Genomic DNA, 12141 nt, shown 5'->3' with positions numbered 1-12141 from the left:
GTATGAGTGAGTGTATGAGTGGGTGAGTGAGTGGGTGAGTGAGTGAGTGGGTGAGTGAGTGAGTGGGTGAGTGGGTGGGTGAGTGGGTGAGTGAGTGAGTGGGTGGGTGGGTGGGAAGGTGAGTGGGTAGGTGAGTGGGTAGGTGAGTGGGTGGGTGGGTAGGTGAATGGGTGGTAGATGAGTGGGTAGGTGACCGAGTGTATGAGTGAGTGAGTGGGTGAGTGAGTGTATGAGTGAGTGTATGAGTGGGTGAGTGAGTGGGTGAGTGAGTGGGTGAGTGGGTGGGTGAGTGAGTGAGTGAGTGTATGAGTGAGTGAGTGTGTGAGTGAGTGGGTGAGTGAGTGGGTGAGTGAGTGGGTGAGTGGGTGGGTGAGTGAGTGGGTGAGTGGGTGGGTGAGTGAGTGAGTGTGCTCACCTGGGGGTGAGTGTCAGCATCGTAATCCCAATGTATTTCTTCTTCGACACAGGAGCTTTAAGAGAATCTGTGAACACATATCCCCCCCTGGTGGGTGAGTGAGTGGGTGAGTGAGTGAGTGGGTGAGTGAGTGAGTGGGTGAGTGAGCGGGTTAGTGAGTGAGTGAGTGAGTGAGTGGGTGGGTGGGTGAGTGGGTGGGTGAGTGAGTGAGTGTATGAGTGAGTGTATGAGTGAGTGAGTGTGTGAGTGAGTGGGTGAGTGAGTGTGTGAGTGGGTGAGTGAGGATGTGAGTGTATGAGTGAGTGAGTGTATGAGTGAGTGAGTGTGTGAGTGAGTGGGTGAGTGAGTGTGTGAGTGGGTGAGTGAGGATGTGAGTGAGTGAGTGAGTGGGTGAGTAAGTGGGTGAGTGAGTGAGGATGTGAGTGTGTGAGTGAGTGTATGAGTGAGTGAGTGGGTGAGTGAGTGTGTGAGTGGGTGAGTGAGTGTGTGAGTGGGTGAGTGAGTGAGTGAGTGGGTGAGTGAGTGTGTGAGTGGGTGAGTGAGTGTGTGAGTGGGTGAGTGAGTGAGTGAGTGGGTGGGTGAGTGAGTAAGTGGGTGGGTGAGTGGGTGAGTGGGTGAGTGCGTAAGTGGGTGGGTGAGTGGGTGAGTGAGTGAGTGAGTGGGTGAGTGAGTGGGTGGGTGGGTGAGTGAGTGGGTGGGTGAGTGAGTGGGTGAGTGAATGAGTGGTTGAGTGAGTGAGTGGGTGAGTGAATGAGTGGGTGAGTGAGTGAGTGGGTGAGTGAGTGGGTGAGTGAGTGGGTGAGTGAGTGGGTGAGTGGGTGAGTGAGTGGGTGAGTGAGTGGGTGAGTGGGTGAGTGAGTGGGTGAGTGAGTGGGTGAGTGGGTGAGTGAGTGAGTGAGTGGGTGAGTGAGTGAGTGGGTGAATGAGTGGGTGAGTGGGTGAGTGAGTGAGTGAGTGGGTGAGTGAGTGAGTGGGTGAGTGAGTGAGTGGGTGAGTGAGTGGGTGAGTGAGTGTATGAGTGAGTGAGTGTATGAGTGAGTGAGTGAGTGTATGAGTGAGTGTATGAGTGAGTGTATGAGTGTATGAGTGAGTGAGTGTATGAGTGAGTGAGTGTATGAGTGAGTGAGTGAGTGTATGAGTGAGTGAGTGAGTGTATGAGTGAGTGAGTGTATGAGTGAGTGAGTGTATGAGTGAGTGAGTGTATGAGTGAGTGAGTGAGTGTGTGAGTGAGTGTATGAGTGAGTGAGTGTATGAGTGTATGAGTGAGTGAGTGAGTGTATGAGTGAATGAGTGAGTGTATGAGTGAGTGTATGAGTGTATGAGTGAGTGAGTGAGTGTGTGAGTGTATGTGTGTATGAGTGAGTGAGTGTATGAGTGAGTGTATGAGTGAGTGTATGAGTGAGTGAGTGTATTCGTGGGTGTATTAGTGAGTGAGTGAGTGTATGAGTGAGTGAGTGTATGAGTGAGTGTATGAGTGTGTGAGTGAGTGTGTGAGTGAGTGTATGAGTGTGTGAGTGAGTGAGTGTATGAGTGAGTGGGTGAGTGAGTGAGTGGGTGAGTGAGTGAGTGAGTGGGTGAGTGAGTGAGTGAGTGGGTGAGTGAGTGGGTGAGTGAGTGTATGAGTGAGTGAGTGTATGAGTGAGTGAGTGAGTGTATGAGTGAGTGTATGAGTGAGTGTATGAGTGAGTGAGTGTATGAGTGAGTGAGTGTATGAGTGAGTGAGTGAGTGTATGAGTGAGTGAGTGAGTGTATGAGTGAGTGAGTGTATGAGTGAGTGTATGAGTGAGTGAGTGTATGAGTGAGTGAGTGAGTGTGTGAGTGAGTGTATGAGTGAGTGAGTGTATGAGTGTATGAGTGAGTGAGTGAGTGTATGAGTGAGTGAGTGAGTGTATGAGTGAGTGTATGAGTGTATGAGTGAGTGAGTGAGTGTGTGAGTGTATGTGTGTATGAGTGAGTGAGTGTATGAGTGAGTGTATGAGTGAGTGTATGAGTGAGTGAGTGTATTCGTGGGTGTATTAGTGAGTGAGTGAGTGTATGAGTGAGTGAGTGTATGAGTGTGTGAGTGAGTGTGTGAGTGAGTGAGTGAGTGTATGAGTGAGTGAGTGTGTGAGTGAGTGTATGAGTGAGTGTATGAGTGAGTGTATGAGTGAGTGTATGAGTGAGTGTATGAGTAAGTGTATGAGTGAGTGAGTGTATGAGTGGGTGAGTGAGTGAGTGGGTGAGTGGTGGCTCACTGATCTGGTCGTGCGAGTCAATCAGGAACTGATGGATTCTATCGGCCGGGATCGCGAACGAGATCCCGGCGGTCACCTTCATTGTGTTCACCCCAATCACCTCGCCGTCCTGATAACCACAACAACCACAACCACCACAACCACCACAACCACCACAACTACAACAACCACCACAACCACCACAACCACCACAACAACAACCACAACCACCACAAATACAACAACAACAACCACCACCACAACTACAACAACCACCACAACAACCACCACAACTACAACCACCACAACTACAACCACCACAACAACAACCACAACCACCACAACTACAACAACCACCACCATGCTCACCACCACAACAACAACCACAACTACAACAACAACCACCACAACTACAACAACCACAACAACCACCACAACAAACACCACCACAACTACAACAACAACAACCACCACCACAACAACAACCACCACAAATACAACAACCACAACAACAACCACCACCACAACCACCACCATGCTCACCACTACAACAACAAACACCACTCACCACCACAACCACCACCACCACAACAACCACCACCACAACAACCACCACCACAACAACCACCACCACTCACTACCACCACAACAACTATAACAACCACAACCACCACAACAACAACAACCACAAACACCACCACCACCACCATGCTCACCACCACCACCCCACCACCACCATCACCACCACCACCATCACCACCACCACCACCACCATCACCACCACCACCATCACCACCACCATCACCACCATCACCACCATCACCACCACCATCACCACCATCACCACCACCACCATCACCACCACCATCACCACCACCACCATCACCACCACCATCACCACCACCACCATCACCACCACCACCATCACCACCACCACCATCACCACCACCATCACCACCACCATCACCATCACCACCACCATCACCACCATCACCACCACCACCATCACCACCACCACCATCACCACCACCACCACCATCACCACCATCACCATCACCACCATCACCACCACCACCACCACCATCACCACCATCACCACCATCACCATCACCACCATCACCACCACCACCACCATCACCACCACCACCACCATCACCACCACCATCACCATCACCACCACCACCACAACAACTCACCAAGTTCACCAGCGGCCCTCCGGAATTGCCGAACTGTGGGGAGAGAGCACGGGGGGGGGGAGGTATTAGTTATACTCACCACTCACTCACCACTCACTCACCACTCACTCACCACTCACTCACTCACTCACTCACTCACCACTCACTCACCACTCACTCACTCACCACTCACTCACCACTCACTCACCACTAACTCACTCACCACTCACTCACCACTCACTCACCACTCACTCACCACTCACTCACTCACTCACCACTCACTCACCACTCACTCACCACTCACTCACTCACCACTCACTCACCACTCACTCACCACTCACTCACCACTCACTCACTCACCACTCACTCACCACTCACTCACCACTCACTCACTCACCACTCACTCACCACTCACTCACCACTCACTCACCACTCACTCACTCACTCACCACTCACTCACTCACTCACCACTCACTCACCACTCCTCACTCACTCACCACTCACTCACTCACTCATACACTCACTCACTCAAATACTCACCCACTCACTCACTCAAATACTCACCACTCACTCACCACTCACTCACTCACCACTCACTCACCACTCACTCACTCACCACTCACTCACCACTCACTCACCACTCACTCACCACTCACTCACCACTCACTCACTCACTCACCCACTCACTCACCACTCACTCACCACTCACTCACCACTCACTCACTCACCACTCACTCACCACTCACTCACTCACTCATACACTCACTCACTCAAATACTCACCCACTCACTCACTCAAATACTCACCACTCACTCACCACTCACTCACTCACCACTCACTCACCACTCACTCACCACTCACTCACCACTCACTCACTCACTCACCCACTCACTCACCACTCACTCACCACTCACTCACCACTCACTCACTCACCACTCACTCACCACTCACTCACTCACTCATACACTCACTCACTCAAATACTCACCCACTCACTCACTCAAATACTCACCACTCACTCACCACTCACTCACTCACCACTCACTCACCACTCACTCACTCACCACTCACTCACTCACTCACCACTCACTCACCACTCACTCACCACTCACTCACTCACTCACCACTCACTCACCACTCACTCACCACTCATTCACTCACTCACCACTCACTCACCACTCACTCACCACTCACCACTCACTCACCACTCACTCACCACTCACCACTCACTCACGCACCACTCACTCACCACTCACTCACTCACTCACCACTCACTCACCACTCACTCACCACTCACTCACCACTCACTCACCACTCACTCACTCACTCACCACTCACTCACCACTCACTCACCACTCACTCACCACTCACTCACCACTCACTCACCACTCACTCACTCACCACTCACTCACCACTCACTCACTCACTCATACACTCACTCACTCAAGATACTCACCCACTCACTCACTCAAATACTCACCACTCACTCACCACTCACTCACTCACCACTCACTCACCACTCACTCACTCACCACTCACTCACCACTCACTCACCACTCACTCACTCACTCACTCACTCCCACTCACTCACTCACTCACTCACCACTCACTCACTCACCACTCACTCACCACTCACTCACTCACTCATACACTCACTCACTCAAATACTCACCCACTCACTCACTCAAATACTCACCACTCACTCACTCACCACTCACTCACCACTCACTCACCACTCACTCACCACTCACTCACCACTCACTCACCACTCACTCACCCACTCACTCACCACTCACTCACCACTCACTCACTCACCACTCACTCACCACTCACTCACTCACTCATACACTCACTCACCCAAATACTCACCCACTCACTCACTCAAATACTCACCACTCACTCACCACTCTCACTTCACCACTCACTCACCACTCACTCACTCACCACTCACTCACTCACTCACCACTCACTCACCACTCACTCACCACTCACTCACTCACTCACCACTCACTCACCACTCACTCACCACTCATTCACTCACTCACCACTCACTCACCACTCACTCACCACTCACCACTCACTCACCACTCACTCACCACTCACCACTCACTCACCACTCACTCACCACTCACTCACCACTCACTCACTCACTCACCACTCACTCACCACTCACTCACCACTCACTCACCACTCACTCACCACTCACCACTCACTCACCACTCACTCACCACTCACTCACCACTCACTCACCCACTCACTCACCACTCACTCACCACTCACTCACCACTCACTCACTCACCACTCACTCACCACTCACTCACTCACTCATACACTCACTCACTCAAATACTCACCCACTCACTCACTCAAATACTCACCACTCACTCACCACTCACTCACTCACCACTCACTCACCACTCACTCACTCACCACTCACTCACCACTCACTCACCACTCACTCACCACTCACTCACTCACTCACCCACTCACTCACCACTCACTCACCACTCACTCACCACTCACTCACTCACCACTCACTCACCACTCACTCACTCACTCATACACTCACTCACTCAAATACTCACCCACTCACTCACTCAAATACTCACCACTCACTCACCACTCACTCACTCACCACTCACTCACCACTCACTCACTCACCACTCACTCACCACTCACTCACCACTCACTCACCACTCACTCACTCACTCACCACTCACTCACCACTCACTCACCACTCACTCACTCACTCACCACTCACTCACCACTCACTCACCACTCACTCACCACTCACCACTCACTCACCACTCACCACTCACTCACCACTCACTCACCACTCACTCACCACTCACTCACTCACTCACCACTCACTCACCACTCACCACTCACTCACCACTCACTCACCACTCACTCACCACTCACTCACCCACTCACTCACCACCACTCACTCACCACTCACCACTCACTCACCACTCACTCACCACTCACTCACCCACTCACTCACCCACTCACTCACCACTCACTCACCACTCACTCACCACTCACTCACCACTCACTCACCCACTCACTCACCACTCACTCACCACTCACTCACTCACTCACCACTCACTCACCACTCACTCACCACTCACTCACTCACTCACCACTCACTCACCACTCACTCACCACTCACCACTCACTCACCACTCACTCACCACTCACCACTCACTCACCACTCACTCACCACTCACTCACCACTCACTCACTCACTCACCCACTCACTCACTCCCCCACTCACCCACTCACTCACCACTCACTCACCACTCACTCACCACTCACTCACCCACTCACTCACCACTCACTCACCACTCACCACTCACTCACCACTCACTCACCACTCACTCACCACTCACTCACCACTCACTCACCACTCACTCACCACTCACCACTCACTCACCACTCACTCACCACTCACTCACCACTCACTCACCACTCACCACTCACTCACCACTCACTCACCACTCACTCACCACTCACTCACCACTCACTCACTCACTCACCACTCACTCACCGACTCAGTCACTCACCCACTCACTCACCACTCACTCACCACTCACTCACCACTCACTCACCACTCACCACTCACTCACCACTCACTCACCACTCACTCACCACTCACCACTCACTCACCACTCACTCACCACTCACTCACTCACCCACTCACTCACTCACCACTCACTCACCGACTCAGTCACTCACCCACTCACTCACCACTCACTCACCACTCACTCACCACTCACTCACTCACCACTCACTCACTCACTCACCACTCACTCACCGACTCAGTCACTCACCCACTCACTCACCACTCACTCACCACTCACTCACCACTCACTCACCCACTCACTCACCACTCACTCACCACTCACTCACCACTCACTCACCACTCACCCACTCACTCACCACTCACTCACCGACTCAGTCACTCACCCACTCACTCACCACTCACTCACCACTCACTCACCACTCACTCACCCACTCACTCACCACTCACTCACCACTCACTCACCACTCACTCACCACTCACTCACTCACCCACTCACTCACTCACTCACCACTCACTCACCGACTCAGTCACTCACCCACTCACTCACCACTCACTCACCACTCACTCACCACTCACTCACCACTCACTCACTCACCCACTCACTCACTCACTCACCACTCACTCACCGACTCAGTCACTCACCACTCACTCACCACTCACTCACCACTCACTCACCCACTCACTCACCACTCACTCACCACTCACTCACCACTCACTCACCACTCACTCACTCACCCACTCACTCACTCACTCACTCACCACTCACTCACCGACTCAGTCACTCACCCACTCACTCACCACTCACTCACCACTCACTCACCACTCACTCACCACTCACTCACCACTCACTCACCACTCACTCACTCACCCACTCACTCACTCACTCACCACTCACTCACCGACTCAGTCACTCACCCACTCACTCACCACTCACTCACCACTCACTCACCACTCACTCACTCACCCACTCACTCACTCACTCACCACTCACTCACCGACTCAGTCACTCACCACTCACTCACCACTCACTCACCACTCACTCACCACTCACTCACCACTCACTCACCCACTCACTCACCACTCACTCACCACTCACTCACCACTCACTCACCACTCACTCACTCACCCACTCACTCACTCACTCACCACTCACTCACCGACTCAGTCACTCACCCACTCACTCACCACTCACTCACCACTCACTCACCACTCACTCACCACTCACTCACCACTCACTCACCCACTCACTCACCACTCACTAACCACTCACTCACCACTCACTCACCCACTCACTCACCACTCACTCACCACTCACTCACCACTCACTCACCACTCACTCACTCACTCACCACTCACTCACCGACTCAGTCACCCACTCACTCACCACTCACTCACCACTCACTCACCACTCACTCACCCACTCACTCACCACTCACTCACCACTCACTCACCACTCACTCACCCACTCACTCACCACTCACTCACTCACCACTCACTCACCACTCACTCACTCACCCACTCACTCACTCACCACTCACTCACCGACTCAGTCACTCACCCACTCACTCACCACTCACTCACCACTCACTCACCACTCACTCACCACTCACTCACTCACCCACTCACTCACTCACCACTCACTCACCGACTCAGTCACTCACCCACTCACTCACCACTCACTCACCACTCACTCCACCACTCACTCACCCACTCACTCACCACTCACTCACCACTCACTCACCCACTTACTCACCCACTCACTCACCACTCACTCACCACTCACTCACCCACTCACTCACTCACCACTCACTCACCGACTCAGTCACTCACCCACTCACTCACCACTCACTCACCACTCACTCACCACTCACTCACCACTCACTCACCACTCACTCACTCACCACTCACTCACCACTCACTCACCCACTCACTCACCACTCACTCACCACTCACTCACCCACTCACTCACCACTCACTCACCACTCACTCACCACTCACTCACTCACTCACCACTCACTCACCGACTCAGTCACTCACCCACTCACTCACCACTCACTCACCACTCACTCACCACTCACTCACCACTCACTCACCCACTCACTCACCACTCACTCACCACTCACTCACCCACTCACTCACCACTCACTCACCACTCACTCACTCACCACTCACTCACCACTCACTCACTCACCCACTCACTCACTCACCACTCACTCACCGACTCAGTCACTCACCCACTCACTCACCACTCACTCACCACTCACTCACCACTCACTCACCACTCACTCACCCACTCACTCACCACTCACTCACCACTCACTCACCACTCACTCACCCACTCACTCACCACTCACTCACCACTCACTCACCACTCACTCACCGACTCAGTCACTCACCCACTCACTCACCACTCACTCACCACTCACTCACCACTCACTCACTCACCACTCACTCACCACTCACTCACCACTCACTCACCGACTCAGTCACTCACCCACTCACTCACCACTCACTCACCACTCACTCACCACTCACTCACCACTCACTCACCACTCACTCACCGACTCAGTCACTCACCCACTCACTCACCACTCACTCACCAGCTCGCTCACTCACTCACCCACTCACTCACCCACTCACCCTCCCACTCACTCACCAGCTCACTCACCACTCACTCACCAACTCGCTCACCAGCTCGCTCACTCACTCACCCACTCACTCACCCACCCACTCTCTCACTCACCCACTTACTCACTCACTCACCCACTCACTCACCCACTCACTCACTCACCCACTCACTCACCCACTCACTCACTCACCCACCCACCCACTCACTCATACACTCACCCACTCACTAACCCACTAACAGACCCACTAACCCACTCACTCACCCACTCACTCACCAGCTCGCTCACTCACTCACCCACTCACTCACCCACTCACTCAATCACTCACCCACTCACTCACCCACCCACTCACTCACTCACACACCCACTCTCTCACTCACCCACTCACTCACCCACTCACTCACTCACCAACTTACTCACCACTCACTCACCAACTCACTCACCAGCTCACTCACCCACTAACCCACTCACTCACTCACTCCTCTGTCTCCCCGCTGTCTCTCTGTGTCTGTGTCTCTGTGTCTGTGTGTCTCTGTATCTCTCTGTCTCTCTCTGTCTCTGTGTCTCTCTCTGTGTCTCTGTGTCTCTCTGTGTCTCTGTCTCTCTCTCTCTCTGTCTCTCTCTCTGTGTCTCTGTCTCACGTTGATGGCTGCGTCTGTCTGGATGTAGTCGATGTCCGAGTGGAGCCCCAGCTCACGAGATCCACGGTGCACGGAGCTCACTATCCCCGCTGTGATGGTGTCTCTCTCTGTCTCCCTGTGTCTCTCTCTGTGTCTCTGTGTCTCTCTCTGTGTCTCTGTGTCTCTCTCTGTGTCTCTGTGTCTCACGTTGATGGCTGCGTCTGTCTGGATGTAGTCGATGTCCGAGTGGAGCCCCAGCTCACGAGATCCACGGTGCACGGAGCTCACTATCCCTGCTGTGATGGTGTCTCTCTCTGTGTGTCTCTGTGTCTCTCTCTCTGTCTCTGTGTCTCTGTGTCTCTGTGTCTCTGTCTCACGTTGATGGCTGCGTCTGTCTGGATGTAGTCGATGTCCGAGTGGAGCCCCAGCTCACGAGATCCACGGTGCACGGAGCTCACTATCCCCGCTGTGATGGTGTCTCTCTCTGTGTCTCTGTGTCTCTGTGTCTCTGTGTCTCTCTCTGTGTCTCTCTCTGTGTCTCTGTGTCTGTCTCTGTGTCTCTGTGTCTCACGTTGATGGCTGCGTCTGTCTGGATGTAGTCGATGTCCGAGTGGAGCCCCAGCTCACGAGATCCACGGTGCACGGAGCTCACTATCCCTGCTGTGATGGTGTCTCTCTCTGTGTGTCTCTGTGTCTCTCTCTCTGTCTCTGTGTCTCTGTGTCTCTGTGTCTCTGTCTCACGTTGATGGCTGCGTCTGTCTGGATGTAGTCGATGTCCGAGTGGAGCCCCAGCTCACGAGATCCACGGTGCACGGAGCTCACTATCCCCGCTGTGATGGTGTCTCTCTCTGTGTCTCTGTGTCTCTCTCTGTGTCTCTGTGTCTCTCTCTGTGTCTCTCTGTGTCTCTCTGTGTCTCTCTGTGTCTCTCTGTCTCTCTCTGTGTCTCTGTGTCTCTCTCTGTCTCTCTGTCTCTTTCTCTGTGTCTGTGTGTTTCTGTGTCTCTCTCTGTCTCTCTGTCTCTCTCTCTGTGTCTCTGCGTCTCTCTGTGTCTCTGTGTTTCTCTCTGTGTCTCTCTCTGTGTCTCTGTGTCTCTGCGTCTCTCTGTGTCTCTGTGTGTCTGTGTCTCTCTGTGTCTCTCTCTGTGTCTCTGTGTCTCTCTGTGTCTCTGTGTCTCACGTTGATGGCTGCGTCTGTCTGGATGTAGTCGATGTCCGAGTGGAGCCCCAGCTCGTGAGATCCACGGTGCACGGAGCTCACTATCCCCGCTGTGATGGTGTCTCTCTCTGTGTCTCTGTGTCTCTCTCTGTGTCTCTGTGTCTCTCTGTGTCTCTCTGTGTCTCTCTGTGTCTCTCTCTGTGTCTCTGTGTCTCTCTCTGTGTCTCTGTGTCTCTCTCTGTGTCTCTGTGTCTCTCTCTCTGTGTCTCTGTGTCTCTCTCTGTGTCTCTGTGTCTCTCTCTCTGTGTCTCTGTGTCTATGTCTCTCTCTGTGTCTCTGTGTCTCTGTGTC

The 12141-nt window shown here is 53.2% G+C and overlaps 1 protein-coding gene across 1 annotated transcript; it reads right to left on the bottom strand.

The window, feature by feature from the left end:
• Window positions 1-393: 393 nt before the first annotated feature.
• LOC116958770 (serine protease HTRA1B) lies at window positions 394-10754 on the bottom strand (the record flags this gene model as incomplete). The annotated part of the gene is made up of 4 exons (XM_076057624.1): window positions 394-482; window positions 2650-2758; window positions 3825-3857; window positions 10656-10754. Coding segments are annotated over 4 exons (312 nt in total), but the record flags the coding sequence as incomplete, so codon positions are not given.
• Between the last annotated feature and the right edge of the window lie 1387 nt (window positions 10755-12141).

The sequence above is a fragment of the Petromyzon marinus genome, chromosome 83 (assembly GCF_048934315.1).
Source record: "Petromyzon marinus isolate PM22_M1 ecotype Great Lakes invasive population chromosome 83, UKy_Petmar_22M1.pri1.0, whole genome shotgun sequence".
Taxonomy (NCBI): domain Eukaryota; kingdom Metazoa; phylum Chordata; class Hyperoartia; order Petromyzontiformes; family Petromyzontidae; genus Petromyzon; species Petromyzon marinus.
This window is presented reverse-complemented; position numbering and strand designations above follow the sequence as displayed.